This window comes from Pezoporus occidentalis, unplaced genomic scaffold, assembly GCF_034315485.1.
Source record: "Pezoporus occidentalis ecotype Australia unplaced genomic scaffold, CSIRO_AGI_Poc_V1 ctg2, whole genome shotgun sequence".
Classification (NCBI taxonomy): Eukaryota; Metazoa; Chordata; class Aves; order Psittaciformes; family Psittacidae; genus Pezoporus; species Pezoporus occidentalis.
Genome location: NW_026913855.1, coordinates 13,982,776 through 14,001,395, shown reverse-complemented (window position 1 = coordinate 14,001,395; position 18,620 = coordinate 13,982,776). Strand labels below are relative to the sequence as shown.

The following is an 18,620-nucleotide window of genomic DNA, read 5'->3' as shown; positions in this document are numbered from 1 at the left end:
AGTGGAAGGCTGCATGTTGTATCTAACTCCATTCAACATTAATTTAGGAACTTATTAATGTTTATTTCCCAGCCCTAGGGCCTTCTTGTGGCCTGAAGAAAAATCTCCCTATGGATCACCTCCGCACTGCTGAGGCTGGAGGTCTGGAGAACTTCCAAGTTTGGTAAGACAGAGAAGAACTAGGCTGGACAAGAGCAGGATCTCACTGTGTAAGACATGTGCATGTGCCATTTCCTTCATTCAGTTAGTAACAGCTAGTTACAATTAATAACATCTCATTTATTTCTGTAATAGATGCTGTGATTCAGTCCAAGTGTTCCTCAGTCTGAAGGACAGGAGAGGGGAGTTTCACTCTTAGGATCACTTCTGCCTGTGGTGAGTGCAAGTCTTGGTGGCCAGGCCCCAGACAGCTTTGGAGTAATCACATTGAACCGCATTATAAAAACTCACATTTGTGTTCAAGCTTTCAGGGAAGAATAGAAAGTAGAGTCAGCACCTCCTATTGTTCCAGCTGCATGCATGCTCTTAGGCTGTGGTATTCCATTTTTCTAGTGAGCATTCTCTCAACAGAATGATCAGGAACAGAAAAAGTGCTTGTACTGGAAGACAGGATTGTATGCAAATAAGGTTTCCAGATATGAGGCAGACTTATGACTACTTGATTGTGTTTTCCGGAATTGGTAAGTGGTAATGACACTGGGTCCAAGCCTGCAAACATTGTTCCCAGGAGTAAGCCAGGCCATTTTGCAGCACTCTTGTTTTTTTATCACAACTGGAAAATAAGTAAACATCAGCAAAAGCAGGCCAAGGACTTTCCTTCTAATCCAATGGTGGTGCTGCTGGCACTCCCTGTGAGGTGGGCTGCTGGAAGCTAAGTGCTTGCAATCCTTCATACTGAGCAGTGAGCATCACCCTTTTTGTCTCCTGTTTAAAAACAATAGGCATTCCTGTGAAGGACCCACCAGAATTCAGCCAGATTTTCTTTCCAGTTGAAATGAAACATTGCTCCTCTCTCTGCATGGCCACTGCTGGTGACGGCCATTGTCTGTCTCACACCTACAGGCCTTGGAGAAGCCTCTCACTCAGAGAAGGCATGTTGAATGGGAGGACCATTTCTGATTTGGTGCTGCCTTGTGCTAGCATAGCATCCAATCACTGATGACTTGTCAGGGCTGAGAGCACAGCTTGATCTCCTCTTAATTTAAGTATCCTTCTACACCTAGTTAAAAAAAAAAAAAAAAAAAAAGGAAGCTGTAAAAGGACTGTGTAAGAGATACTAGACCTCTGGAGTTTCCTGACTACTCTGTAAAGAGTTTCTTGTAAAAGAGCTAGCAACCTGCTCAAACAATCCAAGGGCAAGGTTTCATAGGCTTCTGTCACGTGGTGGTCATGATATGCTGTTGCAATACAGGTATAGGACCAAATTCTACACTTGATATCCCACCACCTATTGGCTAAATATTGGCTTATTCCTTCAAGTTGGTGAAACCAAATTCACACTCAACAAAACATCGTTTGTTGGGTAGGGTGGACTCTGGACACTTAAAGCCATATGCAGATGAGGCCATATAGCCCAGCTCTTGGCACTCTCCTGTGACATAACCAGATGGCCACAGGTAAAGGAGATGTGTGCCAGCAGACTGCTGGGAGCTGTGCCTCTTGGAGAGGCAGCATGGCCCCAAGAACAGACTGTCTGGGTTCCCTGTAAAGGCTGGACACCAGGGACCATAAATGGGACTTCAGTTCCACTGAAAGATGTCGCCATTCCCCATGATGCTGTTTATCATCCAAATTTTTCCTACCTTGCCTCTCTGCCCTTGTTTTTGGCAGTTTTCTCTTCCTGGAGAGACTATCCCGAGTGGCTGAGAGTAAGATCTGGAGAGCATCCTGCTTCCTACATGATGTTCATCTGACTGGCTTTTCAGATGCTCTCTCTCCTTCTTTACCAAGCCTTACTCTTATAGCAATGCCTGGCTTTTTCTGGGCGGGGTGCTCAGAAGAGACAGAAATAAGCATTTACAGACATTTTGGACTGTCTCCTGAATAAATAGGAGAAAACTAAAGAATCACCAGACCACAGGGATTATTGATGTTATAACTGTTTCAACAGCTCCATCAGCAGTGGCATGTAAAGGGAGCTCATCATTTATAAATTGACTCTTACAGGGATCAAAGGCCTGTCAAGGCAACAATTAGTTCTGGTAATTTATCACCTGTTTGAGCTTGTCAGGTGAAGGGAGAAGGGCAGTTCTGCATCAGCTCTCCTGCAAAGTTGTTACTGTAGCCAGAGCCAGGTAGGATGTGCAGGTCAGTCATTTGCAAAATATTTCATGTCCTCCAATGTTTTGTCAGTCTTTCCTATACCTGATCCAATTTGGTTAGGCTGTCAGGTGAAAAGGAGTCATCTCTTAGCACACTAATGTCACCCAAGCCAGAGGTTCTTTGTCTCCTTACCAATTCCCCTGTCAAATCCCTGCTGAGCAGCTAAACAAACTGGAATGCAGCAAAAGGAAGGGAGAAAAAAAACCCAACCAAAACCTGTGGTCTGTTTTTAATTAGCCAATAAACCATTCAGAGCTTTCCAACTGTGCTGTCCAGAGAGGGAAAACTGGGGGCAAATATGCTTTGTATACCTAATAGTAAAAGAAATCCATATAAACAACATGAGTTTGTTGGAACAGACTAGGAGCCTGGGCAATAGCAACCATTCTCCATAACAGTACCTGGGCAGGGTGCTATGAACAGCAGCACCCTTTTTTAAAGCATCCTTTGCAAGGGCACCAGCAGAATTTTGCTATCCTGACCAGAGTTCTGCTGGATTAAACAGGGGAAAAAGAGACAGACATCAAGGCAGACAGGCACTTGGGTCTGGGGTTTTCTGACAATGGGAAGTGGATCCAAAGTGTGTTGTACAACATCAGAAAGATCTTCCTTATTGCTACATTGCTTTAATTATGTTACATTACATTATATTGCGCATACTTCTGTACTTACAGGTACACATGCGGAGTTGGTAAACGCTTGAAGTTTTCCCTGATGTACCTTGCTGCACACACACTTTGCAGTACTTGGTACTGTAGTTATACAATTACATACTTTTTTTAATCACAATTTTGTTTTTATTTGCTATGTGGCTGGACTCAATTTTGCACTCTCTTATGCTGACGGCTTTGGTTTGCAACACTTTTCAAACCTCCTTTCCATGTACAATACACAGGTTTAATTAATTTGTAATGTGGACCATGAAAAGAATTCCAGCGGAAGTCCAAGCTGTTCCAGGAATTTCACAAATGCAGGTTGTAGTAAAGCACATATGAACTTGCATTCCTTAATCATGTTTCATGGCTCTTCAGATGTTCACGGATCACAGGTTGAAGAAACAGCTACAATCACAGCTTCATATGGTGGTAGCTCATAAAAGCTGTGCTTGGTCACAGGGACAACAAAGAAATGCTTGAGAGAAGAGAAATAAAGGGCTAGTGAAAGAAAGTTGACCCTTGGGCTTGTATAGACTTTTATAGAAATGTTTGCGGAGAAAAAGAATTACTCAGCAGAAAGTGGTTAGTTCAAAGAATGATTTTTTTACTGTATAGTAACATCCAGCCAACTTTCTGACTTGCCTAAAGGGTCAGAAACAGCAATCAGAAACAGAACCAGCAATCCGTAATTCATTGCCAATTCAGAGCAAAGGGCAGCATTCCCAGGCACTTTGCCTCTCAGCCAGGTGAAAGATGTCCGTGTGCTTAGGATGAAGCAGACTCAGGGTTAAGTAAAAGTAAATTAACAGCCTGAATGCACATTTGGAAGCCACTGGAAAGCGCATCATCACAAAGCGTCCAGCTGGATGTGTTCCGAAAATGATGAAATGGTTAGTAGACACCCAGGAGGAAAAACAGCAGGCCAAGTCCTCAGGAAAAGGTATAAAATTTTACAAAGATATGGGAGTAAAATTTCTTGGAAAATTACGAAAAGGTTTTTCGTATGAGTACATGGAAGAAATGTGGACCTCTGTGGAGTTGTCCATGGATTTCACAGTCATATGAGAATGTGAGGCACTGGAATGGGTTGCCCAAGGAAGTTGTGAATGCTCCATCCCTGGCAGTGTTCAAGACCAGGTTGGATGGAATCTTGGGTAACATGGTTTAGTGTGAGGTGTCTCCGCCTATGGCATGGGGGTTAGAGCTAGATAATCGTAAGGTCCTTTCCAACCCTAACTATTCTATGATTCTATGATATGCTATCGCTCCATGACTGATACACCAAAAAACCTCTGGGCTGGTGAGATAAGTGGCATACCCCTAAACTCACCTGAATGTTGTGTGAAGAGCCCTCCTAGCTGAGATGCTTTCTCAGAAAAATCTACAGTAAGACACTGACAAAATCCGTGGGGTCATTTTGAGACCATAGGTACTGAAAGAGCAGATGCCATTGAAAAGTAGCCTGCATGGCATTACCCAGGGTGAACCCACAGCCATGTGGGAAGAGTGGTTTACATTTCCAGGGCACTGAGCAAGGCTGCTGGTGTGACTGGTGACTTGCAGCCACCCTCTCTCCTGTCCCCCAAGGATCATGCTGGCAGTGGCATCACACAGGGTAGGCTTTTTGCAGTCCAGCAATGATCACTCTTTTCAGCAGCATGGGTTCTTTGAACCCTGCTTGCCCTTGCCACATAATGAAGTAATCTGCCTGATGGATGTGCTGGACAGCCCATGTGTGAGGAAAGAGATGTCTCCCTTGAGGTCAGATGAGATGTACAGTCATGAGGGGAAAACCCAGAAATCACTCTCAAAGTACTTCTCCTGCAGATAATATCATGGTTCTTGTTTTGTGCTTGCTTATGCTACTTGAGTGATGCTCACCAAAATGGGTGAGCAAGTTCAGGGTATGAGAAAGTACAGGAGAAGTCCTTACTTTCTTGAGGAGTGAGTTTGGTTTGTAAAGCATCCAGCACATTGGATCATTTGAAGCTCCCAAGCAGTCTGTCCACACTTACATGACCACATTTTCATGAGCAGCTGATGGCCACAGAGTTTGATTCTTTATGGGGCTGAGCCTTGTTAATTAAATCACTTGTAAGAGGTCTCATGCACTTAGAAATCCTTTCACAGGTCATACACAACTTAAAGGCCTGCACATTTCTGGTAAGAATGCAACAAGCACTGTTTGCCAGATTTTTCTGTCCACTATTTTGCTGTCTAGTTTGCAAATATCACCGCTTTATACTTCTGTTGGAAATAAGATGAGATGAAAATAAGAAGTAAAAGAAAAACAGATCTCTTGCAACAATAGGACTCAAATGAAGATGAGAAAGACGACAAAAGGAGAAGCTCTGGTCCACCAAAACATTTGATGCAAGTGCTTACCTTTGCACAAGTCCTTAGGGCATTGGCTAATTTTTCATGATTGACACTTCACCAAGTGCTTGGCTGACTGGTGACTCTGAAAAGAGATGGAAAAAGCAGAGGAAAATGTAAATCCAATATATATGACCAAAATACAGTGCTGCTTTCTTCTTGCCAGACTAGAGGTTGGATTTGTTTCTAGTGACTGGCACATAACATACATTTTTCCTTTAGCTAGAAAAAAAAACTAGGTTTAGGGTTGGGTTGTTGTTTTTTGGTTGTTTTGGTTGTTTTTTTTCATTTCCTAGGGGGGGAAAGCACAACAACAGTGTGGGCTTGAATTACAGATGGTGAACTGAAATCATTTCTGCAGCCCCCAAAATATTTGGAATGAAACCACAAACTCCACAGGGCTCATTCATTTCTGAACGCAGCTTTCTTGAGCCAGAGGCAAACTGCCCCATTGCTTACCAAAGTGCTGTTTTTGTAATTTGTTACTAGCAAATGCTTGTAGGGAGAAAAAAAAACCCTGTGTTAGCATCAGCAAATCAGTGTCTGTTTGACCCCATTGTGGTGGTACCAGAAAGAATGAAGCCTTTTTGGGTGAAATTCTGCTCTCACTTTTGCTGGCACAAATGATTCCTCTAAAGCTGAGGGAATTGTTGGCTGACCGACTGATCCAATGGGCTTCAGGGAGAATTCAGGTCTCCTTGACCTCATCAGAGCAAGGGAACTTGTCCCACGCGCAACACTAAGACATACCAACTGGTTGTTTAACCATATTGAGAAACAGCAATATAGGCTTCCCTATCATTTTTCACCAAACTCAGATTTGATCAGAGATATAAAATAAAGAAAGACACAAACACCTATTCTGGCTAAGTTTCCAAAATGTCATTCACACAACGTTTACCTCAGGAAAAATGATCCTGCCAGTATCTTTGTACTTTATCTATGGGGCTCTGTCTCTCTGCATACTTATACTCACCTTTGCAGCTTTCAAGTGTTCTCCTCTAATTAATCAGAGCCCCCATGCTTTTATTTCCTAGGTCACAAAGGAAGAACAGTAAATTAAATAAAGATATTGGCTGAACTTGGAAGCTGGATTTCTACCCAAGAACCTAATAATAGTTCCATAATGCAAGCGAAGTCAGAATAGGTATGGTTTTATATACACAAATAGTTGAGTGTGAAGAAAGTAAATATCAGATAGCATTCAAACAGTGGTTTATCTAGATCATTCTGTGTTTGTAAATATAGAAGTGTGTTGTGGTGGCTAAATTTATCCTAGTGTAAGGAAACATTAACAAAGAGACTGGTATTTGTAACTTCTATAGGTAACATTAGGACATCCTGCATGAAGTATTTCAGAGCAGTTCATGATAACATGGTACGGATTAGATTAGCCATTTCTGGAAAAATTAGGTCAGAATTATGTAGATAAGGTGGAAAGAATTTCAGTAGCATTGTAGTATTTTCATGACTTGAAACCTGACTCACATGTTGAAGCTTTGTTTCATTGTATACCTTGTTTTGATACATAGTCAAAATACCCTTTATCCAGAGAAAATAAAAATAAACCAACTGAGCCAGAAAGAATTACACACAGCATTGAATAAAAATAAGTACAGCAAGCTAAATTTTGGAGAGAAATATTTGTCCTTTCCTGTAAAACTTTTTTCAGAAATGGCCATGCTGAACCCAGGAAAAAGGAGAGGAGGGAGATACAACTTGATAACAGCTCTGGAATGGGGCCTTTCCTTGCTCTTGATCTGAGCTGAATTTTAGCCATATGTTAGCTATATTTTGGGACCATTAGTGTATGGCTATGCTAGACAGTGGTGGCCTTCTTCTCTATATGCTTCCCTTCGTCCTTCTCAAATTTCATCCTTGACTGGAAGAACTTCTCACTTAAAAAGGAGATAGAACATGGTCATGAAAGGTTTACTTTTTAAGAGAAGTGAGATTAGTTCCAGTCAGAAGAATGAGAGCTCTGACTCTGAAGCCTTGCCTCTGCAGTCAGCACAATGTTTCCATTGGCTTCAGGTAGAATATTTTTTTGCTCAGGTCGTTTATTATAAGTAAGAATGTACTTTTACACTCCTCTGTGTTCAGTGCCATAAATCCCAGCACATACCATGCCTCTCTTTTTTCACCATGGGTTCTGGCCTGAGTTATTGATTCTCTTTCTGCTATGGAACTTGCTTTGTGAAGGAGCAAACCTCTGGGGCAAATCCTGGTCTGTGAGCCAGCCTTGAGATAAAATGCTTTATATTCCCTTTTGCTTATTCAGTGAGACAAACAGACTGTTAAATTCTGGCTTTTGGTACAGTTCATCAGTGCAAGCCAGGGTAAACTGCAGTTTATGCTCCTATGACAGAAGGTAAACAGCATGGGGTTGGGACAGGGACAAATCCCCTTCTGCCACTGCTGCACATGAACAGGAGCAGGCTGGGCAGTAAGAAGGGGTTTCAGTCACTCTCCCCAAAGACTGCAAACCGATGGCACAGGAGTATTTCACCCTCCTTGTGCTCTTTGCATTGCTGCTCAGGCTCAGTGCTGTGAAGGGGTCTTGCTTTACCTTGCACAGCTGTTGGGACCATGCCTTCTCCAAAGGGCCATCATTACACAAAGCTGCGGCATAAGCAAGCAGCAGGGTCAGTTCACAGGGAAGGAAAGGAGGATGAAAGCCAGCTTTTGAATCTAGGCATGAACACAGTAAACCCTAGAAAGAACAAGTTTATTTTTAGGATGATGTCTCAAGAATCACTTAAGCAGCTGGCCAGGAATTTGGGCTATTAAAGCCCATCTACAGCATCATTTACCCTGGCCATCTACAAAATCCAGATAGCCAGTGTTAATAACAGCACAGGAGCTGCTGTGGCACAACTCTGCTCCCAGAATCACTGCTTTCCTGTCTCTCTCTTCTGGGAGAGAAAACAGGAGCAACTGGAACTGGCTGTCAATTCACAGCCCATTCCCTAGCAGGGTACCCCACACCGCCTACTTGCCTGCTGCTTTGGCTGGGTGAGAAGCAGCACCTCGAGTACTTGCTTGTTTATTTTCCCTGCTTAAGGCAACTACTGGTAGGGGAAGAAATGGGAAAACAGGGAGCTTTAGTGAGGTCTCTTCACACCTGACAGAGGTCACTGATCCATGCGCATCCTGAGCAGTTAGCACTGGTGATACAGAGATCAAAGGGTGGCTCCAGGGGCTGCATCCTGCCCTGTAAAAGGGCAGGGGCTCACGATCCTTTCCCACTCTCTGTCGGACCCAGGGTGCCAGCATTGCCATCTCTCCATGGAATTACTGTCCCAAAATGTGGCAGAACAGTGTGAAGGAAACGTGATATAGGCTTTACTCAGCCTTATGGTGCTTTGGTGTGAAAAACGTTTCAACCAAATGAATACTGACAAGAAACTCGGAGCAGTTTCAGAAATTTTTAATGGGGAAATTTTAATGTTAGTGTTTGTGTCACACACCTTGCATTGTAGTTGCTTGTAGAAGTTTGTTTTTTTTTTTTAAAATCAAATCACTCCATTTTGCCCATGGACTTAACTCTTGTGCAGTTGTTTGTTTTTTTTTTTTTTTTTTTGATAGGATCACAGATTATTAAATGCATTTATTTTCTTTAAGCATCTTTCCAGCTATAACCACTTTAGGGCAATGTTTGGAGACTTGCAAAGTTTAACTATTGCTCCAGCTCTTTCCTGGGCTTGGGTCAGGCTCCATTATGGTTTCAATCTTTAACTTGCATGGGCTGGGCTGAGACTTTCAGGATAGCATGGCAATAAGTAACATAACACTGCCTAGTCCAATATAGCCCACAAAGCATTCAGCGTGTGCATTTTTTCCTCTAGTTCATCTATATCCAACCACTTACTGGTCATATTTTAATGGTACACTGTATCCAACAAAAGACTGTACTACGGATGAAAAAGACATCAGTCATGTGAGAATGCTGCACCAGGATAAATTCATTTGGCCAATTCAAATTTTGCCATGAAGTTTTGATAAGATGGCTTGAAGCTAGAACAAGCATTATCTGTCATATTACATTTAGCACTAAATTTCTGTGTTGCAATCTGGCTAATCTCACTTAAAAATACATGCTTCATCTAGGTCAGCTTTGTATGTGGGGCAATCTGCCTCCATGATCACATAGTCACAGCCAACGAAAAAGCGGGGCATATGAAAACCAAACCAATACAGTAATTAAAAATATTTATTTCTGGAGATATTTACCTTGATAGGCATAAAGCATTTTCCAATTTCATACAGAAATACATAAAACATGCATAGACCAATATGGCCTACTTCAATGTGTATTCAACATGGTAAATATAATGAAGAATTTGTGTGAATATAAATATAAAACACAAAAAAAATGAGCACAAAAGATTCAACCTGTCAGCAAATTCAACAATGTGAATAAATTCACTGCTATAAACATTCACCTAATATTAGCCTTTTGACATAATTCAAAACAACCCTTTGTCTCAACACAATTCTACCAAACAAGGCACTGAATGTATCTCACAACAGCCTTTGGTACATCCCCACTCCAGTGCATTTTTGGTGCAATGTAAGACACAATAACCTCTATTATTAGAACTTCAGTTAGCCAAATATTCTTGTTATGGGAAACCTAGTAGCGTCCTCTAATTTTTATTTTATTTTGAAGAGTCCTTTGGTATCTAAAACCAAAGGATTTGACTGTGCAAACAACCACAGTGCCTAACCCACATTCTGATAACTCTGGTAGTACAAGTAAACCAGACTTCTGAAAAAAGGCAAAGGGTTGCAGCTGATTAGTAAAGGCAATAACAAGGTGTAAAAATACTCTAGCAGGAGTGCAACAAACAGTACACGAGGTAGACACGTATATATGCAGTAAGTCCTGATTAAAGTAGCACTGTGGCTTTCATTTTTGCATTTTAATCAAAAAGTAGAGTTTTTTGCCTTGAAGTTTGTCCACTCATATCTTGCTTTCTGTCCTTTCTAAGCACATCTCTGAGGTTTTCCTTGACAGATACTTTTGATGTAGACTCTGAAGGCTGCACAATTAATGGGTAACATTCCAGAGGCAATATTCAGATGTTTCTTCAGAAACTTGGCTTTCCATGTATGTTACTGTAGATTTCCCTTCACCCCCTCTACCCATCCATCTGAATTCCAAGATGATGAAATCTTTTCCTTTTGTACCTCCAAATATGGGACTTCCTCAGTGTTTTGTTCTGCTGCGCAAACACTTGGACAGAGAGACCCTTCACCATTGTGGAATGTTAGAAGTCAAGAGAAAGTTTGGTGGTGCTTTGTCAGCAAGTGTAGTGGAGAAAGATTCAGGTGATCTTCCCACTAGGATGCTTTCAGGCTTTCCCAGAAGCTTTGTCTTTTGTTCGCCCTGTTATGTTTCAGCTTCCTCCCTTTCTGGAGCTCAGCCTTCAGTTTTGCGATACTGAAGGAAGCTTTGATACTATTACCAATAGCTTCCAGCCTACAAAACCAAGAAATAGACATTTATTGTTACAATAATGAAGATGCATCTCCAGTGTGCAGACATTAAGTTTTTGGTTAAATAAACTTCAGTCTAGATTTTTGCTACAGGATCCTCAGAAACTCCTGATTTCTATACCTCTGTCCAAATCATGTTAACCTTAGCCACTTGAAATATTATATTCAGAATTTAAATGCTAACATTAAAATAAATTAAAATACTCATTCAAATCTAGACACCCTCGACTTCCTTAAATAGCATGTAAGCTATGAAGAAGAGGTCTTCAGTATTACTCTTTTCAGCTGTTTTTATTTCTTTTAAGTAAACCTGATCCTGATTCCAATGAATGGGTGCATTTTTCAAGTAAGTAAGTAAGCATGCCCCATTTTCAAAAATAATTTAATATTCCTAGGCCCTACGTCTCACTCAAAATCATCAGGCTGCCTGCTGTCATAAATCCTGTTCTGCCTGTGAAAGTAGCACTGAAGAGCCTTCTTTTGCATGGGCAAACCTCTGTATGCCACACTTTTGCATGGGCATATGTCTGGACACTGGAGCTGATACAGCTGTACTAACACTCAACTTCAAAGCTGGCTTCATAGCTGCACCAAGTCCAATGCATTTGTCTCTGCATTTCACTCTGGAGTGATATTGCTGCCTGCTGCCTACTGCCACTCAACTTATGCACAGACCTCAAAGGGCAGTCCTGAAATTTACTCATAATCTCAAATATTAAATTGGGCTCCAGTGTGAATTTAGTCTTCATTTTCCCCTTCCTCAATCTTTTTGCAGTAATATCCATCACTAACCTCCTGTATTCATTTTACGTAGGTTTATCAGGCAATGTAAGGAGATAAGGTAGATAGAAATCCATCTTCTGCCTTTAAAAAGCCAGCCACACCAGCCAGAAGAAATATTATATTCAAACTCTGGGTAGATCAATAATAATTTTTTTTTTTTTTTTACTCCAGTGAAATGGAATAAAGTATCTAAGAAAAGGCATTCTGATTTAACTTCATGTTAGAATAGCTGGAATATTTTCAAGTAGTTAAGAGGGTACATGAACTCAGTAAAATAACAGGCTCTGTTTATTTCTGTCAGTATTTCATTATTTCATGCTGTTCTGAATTAGGTGTATCTTTAGGCCTACAGGTAAGTCTTCTTTCGCCCAACAAATGGAGGGTGCTAGATAGAGCTCAGAGCTCATGTCTTCACAAGCTAACACACCACTGCACAAAGAAAAGCCCTCAAGATATCCTCATTGACTCCTCTAACTCTCAAGCTGAAATCAACAGCTAAGCTCACACTGACCCAAAGGCAGGTGAACTGTGCTCTCTATTGCTATGCCGGGGAGCTACAACAGAATGGGAAGAAACTCACTGCTTCATTTTCTTGCTGTCAACAAGCCGTTGGCTCATGCATTTGGGTCCAATGCAACTGCCACCTTTGTTGCGGTGATGCAAGGTTTTCTCCGCTGTGGACTGAGCCCTGTTAAAAGGGATAAGGTGCTGCTGTTAAAAAAAACACAACAACCAAACAAGTCTGCAGTACACAAGGTGAGGCATCTCACCAACCACTTCTCAAGGCATGTAATAAGCAACCTTTCTGGGCCAAACCATAGTATGTATCATAGCAGTGTGAGCACTCAGGTAGGAGGCATGGCTTTGGGGAGATTATTCACTCAGCAAGTGCCAAAATGAGTAAGTCTGCCACAATCCACCCCTTTTACATGCACAGCCTTTTAAAAAGTAGAAACAATAAACGCACCAGAGATCTTTTCCTGTCTGGCAGAAGTTCAGACATTTCTTGTCCTTCTGGTTGGTACATTGGCATCTGCTGCTAGGATCAGCAAGCATCTCCAGCACCATGTCCTTCAGTGATCTTCTGGATCGAGAAGGGCCTCCGAGACCATATGGAACAGTCTTCCTATGATCAGAAAGACAACATGAAAGTAATTCAAATAATTCTGTGGCTTCAAAACAATGAGGTATTTTGGGCAATCTCACCAATGGGATTGATTGCATGAGTAAAGGCTGGGATATTGGGAATGCCTTGCTGGTCACAGTTTCCATGCAGATCCTGCAACATTAGCATGGCTACCGGCAAGGCTAATGGCCTTTTAATTGAGATTTCATGAGGCTGCTGTGCCTCCCTGCATGGTAGAAAGCAATAAAATCTCATCTCTTTGAACTTTGGTAACTTCAAATCGTGAAAGTAGTAATAAAAGTGAGGAACAGATCCTCTGTGCTCAGCAGCAAAACAAATTGCTGCAGCCAGTGTTTGCAGTGTTAGGCGAGGCTCTGGCTTACTACATTTTGGTGAGGAGACAGCTGAAACGGACACTACGTAACCCTATTAACATGTGGGATGCTTTAACTTGTAGGACAGAGCATCAAGAAGGGATGTGGAGCCACCCGGTGTCAAAGCGAGCCTTCTAGCCTCCCAACTTGCCGGAAAGAAAAATGGTCAGACAGATTCAGGCTGGCAAAATCATACTTGTGGTATTTTGTCTGCTTCTGATTCATAGCGAAAACTATCCCGCAGCCTTTGCTGAGCAGCACACGAAATACTCCTGCTCAGATGTTAAGAACGTAGGTGTGTTAGGGCTATTAGGAGCTATCTGTGCAATCTAAGTGGTCAAACCCTGCTCGCTTTCTCCTGGCAACAGTCTCACTTCTAAACTCGTCAGAAAAGCAGGGAAGCAATAGAAAATACGGTGCAAATAACTATCCCTTCCTCCTCGTGCTATTTCTGCAGAGGATTTTGTGGTTCTTAATTTTGACCCATGTATCCCCCTGCCCTTTTCTCCAACCAAAGGGAAACCCATCACTTGGGAACCGTCGAAGCCCCCCAATCCACTCACTCGGGGGTGTTGATCCAGATGATGTCGAGGTGGCAGAAGTACACGCACTCCTCATCCATCAGCGAGGAGCAGGAGCAGCGCCGGGCTCGGCGGTGCGCGGAGGCGGTGGCAGCGGAGGGGGATGTCGGCGCGGCGGCCGCCTCGGCTCCGGGGGCTGCGGGAGGGAGCGGCAGAGCTCAGCATTCGCGGCCACCACGCACCCCGCGCACCTCTGGCAACAGTCCCTCCCGCCGCACCCTCGGGCTCCCTCCCCGCGATGCCCGGCGGCACGGAGCCGGGGTGTCACCCTACAGACCCCCGCAGGGCTGGAGCTGAGCCCGGGAGGCGGCACCGACGACGGGTGGCTAGCGACCGGCACCTACCTGCCGGCAGCAGCCCCGGGCAGAGCACGAAGAAAAGAGAGACGATCATCTGTAAATAATCCATAGCAGACAGCGGAGAGCGGACGGGAATAGGAAAGGGAAAATTAATAAAAGAGAAAAAAGGGGCGAAAGAGTCTCGCAGCGTCTGGACGGAGGCTCGTGTCCCGTCCCCGTCGGGGCACGGAGCTAGGGCAGGCAGCGGCTCGGTGCGCCCCGACGCGTCTGGCTGGCGCAGCGGTCCCCGGCGCCCTTTTATAGCGAACCCCCATGGAGCGGGTAAACAGCCCCGGCGCTATTTTATCCCAAGACAATGTTATTCTGCTATTAGTCACCGGACGGCAACGTGCGGCCCGAGATAAGGGCGGCCTGGAAAGGAAATCGCCTGCAAACTTCAGAGCGGCGGGGGGCGGCGGCGGCGGCCGGGGGGCCTGGGAGGAGCGGAGCGGAGCGGGGTGGGACGGGACGGCCTCGGGAAGGAACGGGGGGCGCCCCCGGCTGCGCTGGCGGCGGGCCGCCAGGGGGCGCCCCGCGCATCGCACCTGAGGGCGGGCTGGCGGCCGCCTCAGTCGGCTGGCGGAGGTACGCCGGGCACCCTGGCGCTCGCCATAACAACAATAATAATTATTGTGATTATTGTCAGCGTTTGTTGTTGGTGTTGTTATAACAGTGGGGTGAGCCGGGCGGCGGCGGCCGCAGGCTCTGTGCCGCCCGCGGTGGAGGTGTCGCGGTCGCCCCTCAGGCTCGCGGCGCTCGTTGGAGCGGTTCCGGCGCCCGGAGGTGGCGCGTTTCGCTGCTCCCGCTGCCGCCATCCCGGAGGACGGACCCGACGATGTCCCCTCCGTCCCTCCCCGGCCCGAGAGACGGGCAGCGCTGAGATACGGCGGGGGTGAAGAAGACCTGGCTTTGCCTGACCCCAGCCCGCTCCCCGCTGGCCCAGCTGGTTGGACTCCGGAGTCTGAAGCGGTTTGGGTTCGGCAGCAGCTGTGAGGAGTTAGGTATAACCCCCTTTTCTAAAGTGGCAAGCGGGGATGTGTTGTCGGGAAGCAGGAAGACCCATGCACAGCATTTGGGTTTGGTCCTTCTGCTACTCTGGCAAGGTCAGGGTGAGTTTTGCTCCCATGTGTTTGCTGCCTTGTGTTGAGCTGTCAAGAGTGGAAGCTGAGCACTTGAGAAACTGCCGCAGCAATGCCAGGGCAACTACACACATGCATGAAACCTACTGAGCTCCCAGCTGAGAAAACCAGCCTTTGAATATAAACTCGAGCGAACTCAAATGCCTGTGATCCAAAGTGGAGCTGCAAAGCATGCCAATTTCACCTATGATAAATAGATAAGGCTCTCTTGGTATTTGTGGTATTTCCGTGCACTGTGCTGTAATAATGGAAATGACCTTGGCTATCACAAAGACTAAGGCTATTAACTGCAAGTCGCATTGTGATCTCTCAGGTGAATAGCTTTCTTTATTTTTTATTAAGTATCAAATTGTACTGTGCTGCTGTATCATAGCAGACATACTGTCTACAAGTGTGCTGAGTCAAAATAAAGATCCATTTAGCTGGTATCCTTTCTCCAACAATAGCTGTTAGCAGATGTTATGAGAAAGAGTGCAAGAAAGGAATGCAAGTGGAGACTAATCCTTCCCTCAGAACAATCTGACTGCTTCTAACAGGATGAAATGTAGGTGCTTTCTGAGCAATAGCAAACATTTAGACCAGTATGCTGATTAAACACCAGTGGCCCATCCTGAGATGGTCATACCTGTTATTAAAGCTGCAAAAAGTGCCCAATAAAACATCTGTCAATAGAGAAAGCTGGGTTACATGATATTGTTTTCACACCTTTCTAGCGTGGGAGTCTAATTTTTCAGAGCAGGGATTGTATCTTCTTGTGTATGCTGTCGTTTTGTGTATGTAGGGCAGCACTTACCAGCATACCAATGCATTGGTACTTGTGTGAATTATTACAGTTATGATAAGAGTCTACCAGCAGAGGTCACCTAGCTACATGTAAAAAGTAACCGTAGTCAGCTGAAGTAATAAACTTTATCAGTATCCAAAAGTTGGGAAAGAAAATAGATTTTTGTTTTTCTTCTTTAAAAAAGAAGAAACAGAAAGCATTTGTGTGGGTTGAAAGATAGCTATTATCCTGCATAGAATACAAATATGCACAGCCTTTCCAGCCCTGTCACTTGAAGACTGAATTTCATGCCAGCACTTACTTAAAAAAGACTTTTTTTTTTCTGAGATTCCTTTTTCTAAGATGTGTACTTGAAGCCAAAATGACTCACATCTGTCAAAGATGTTTTCAGCTTTGTCAAAATGACTTGTTAGAAAGTATTTTGTTAGCTGGCAAAAACAGCATACATATTTCCTTGGAGCAGCAAAGCACAAACTTACTGCAGGGACCTCTGAAGGTGCTATTATTCTTTTTTTTTTTTTTTTTTTTCTGTTTTAAAACCAAACCCCAAAATCGTCACCTTTTTTCTTGGTAAGAGTTCATATATATTATTGTTGTTAGAGATCCATATCCTCTGATTCAGCGATTTCTGATAGCTCTACTTTCACATCTTGAAAACTAACCAGGATCAAGCTATACCTGTTGCAAAACAAAATTGATGTTCAGTTGCTGGTGGCTTGGGTTGGGTCATGTCAGGCTGCAGGGATTGCCAGGCTAGGAAGAGGTAAACCCCTGACCCTTTCCTGAACGCCAGGAGGTACTGAGTGGACCTGTGCCTCACAGAAATACCCTTTGGGAGTTTTGCCGAAGAATAGTTTGCTGTTTATAGTAGGAGTCTGTAACAGTATGGGCCACAGTAGGGGTCCTTATGAAATAAGCAGAGCAGGACTAAACTTTGGCTAGCAATCAGTGTTTGCAGAATGGAAATACAAAGACATGAGTGATTATACAAAGTCAGATATTTGAGAAACTGTCTTTGCACATGCCAAGTCAGCTTGCCCCAAGAGCTGGAGGTTTGCACTATATTTGCCTTGCTGCCCATTTGGGTGAGGGTGGAAGCAGGAGCTGAAGCTCGCTGCTCCTGCTTTTCCCCTTTCAGGCCACAGCTGAGACACTGTGTTATGGGGTAAAAATTTAGGTGGCCAGCCAGGCTCTGGTTTTAATGTTCCAGTTGGAAAAGGCCATGGCACTGACTGAGTTTTCTAAAGGACATTTTGTATGGTGTCAGAAATGTGAAGTGTCTGCTTATCAGCAAAACAATAAAAGGAGACTGTAAAACTGTGTCTTTCTGTCTGGGGAACAAGGGGAGCAACATGCTGTTTTCTGCTGGTTTGAAACACAATTCTCAATTAAGTGCAAGTTGCATAACTTGTCCCTTTATTTCACTTGTCCCTCTTTACAACTTACTTTCCTCTTAGGGGCCGTCCAGCCCCCTGTGCCTCTTCTTACACAAGAGGAAGGTGGGAGTTTCCCCCTCCTCCTTTACATAACATGCAAATTAAAGACCTGACTAATTTAGGCTTCTTGGAAATTACCTTATTCTCATCAGTCACAATCTGGCCTGCAAAGCATTTAATTCCCCTTACAGACATGAGGGTCCTTGGGCAGAAGCATAATTTCTCACAAACTAACTTCCTTCATTTTTTCCCATCTCCAGTGGATGATGTTCATCAAAGGACACAACTGCCTGTCTCACATGGCATTTGTGGATCTCTTAAAGTGCTGAGAAGAGGAGAAAGGTCAGCCACTAATCCAGCAACCTCAGCCCCACTTGTCTGCAGCATGCAGCTAGATCCTCTCCCCATCCTGATACCACCAATGGTCATTTTCCTTCCAAAATTCACTCTACATACAAACCCTTATTTAAACTAGGGAGGAAGATGGCAGCTATATGACAGTTGGTGCAGAAGAGCCATCATCAGATGAGAAAAGAAAGCACTTCCAGACCACACATATAGTGGTACCAGGTGGCAGTGACTAGATGATACCATTTAAAACAGAGAAATCAAACCCAGCTCAGAGCTCCAGTAGAGAAGAAAATCAACTTTACTGAGCAAAGTTCACGGTTTCTCCCAGAGCTAGAATTGTTATTAGCAGAAACACAGGGATGATTTGCAAGGATTCAGGTTTCAGAGGTACTGTTGTGAAACCTTCCTCCCACTTGCACTTTCCACAACAAAGAACTGGAAGCATCAGGGAAATGTTTCGTTGGAAGCCAAGCCAATTTTTGAACAAGGGGAAACATCAGATAGGAAAATGGAAAAGGCTTATGTAGTCTGGGAATAAAGAATTCACACAACTTTTAGGTGAGAGTTAACAGTTTTACTGCCTGTCTCTGCCTGGAGGTCATGGAAGAAAGAGTGTCCACTTCCCACTAGAGCTAGCCACAGTGATGCTGGAGGTGCTTGGACATTCCCTGTCCCAGTAAGCTGTAGCAGCTCCTCTTGTTTCCATTTTTACTCTGTGTTTGCTCTTGTGTGGGACCAGCAATCAGAATATCAGGAGCAAGGCAAAAGGTTAAACTCTGTGGGTGTAACATAAGGCAGACAACTGGAGCCCTCTCCCCCAGGCCTGTGCGTGTGACCTGTACTGCATGGTGC

General features: G+C 43.9%; 1 protein-coding gene across 1 annotated transcript; it reads right to left on the bottom strand.

The window, feature by feature from the left end:
- Positions 1-9,549: 9,549 nt before the first annotated feature.
- On the bottom strand, positions 9,550-14,411 carry EDN1 (endothelin 1). Its single transcript, XM_062617917.1, has 5 exons — positions 14,065-14,411; positions 13,703-13,856; positions 12,607-12,765; positions 12,220-12,327; positions 9,550-10,839 (listed from the first exon to the last, which is right to left on the bottom strand). The coding sequence occupies exons 1-5, from the start codon at positions 14,126-14,128 to the stop codon at positions 10,701-10,703; spliced, it is 624 nt and encodes a 207-aa protein (XP_062473901.1). The 5' UTR covers positions 14,129-14,411; the 3' UTR covers positions 9,550-10,700.
- Between the last annotated feature and the right edge of the window lie 4,209 nt (positions 14,412-18,620).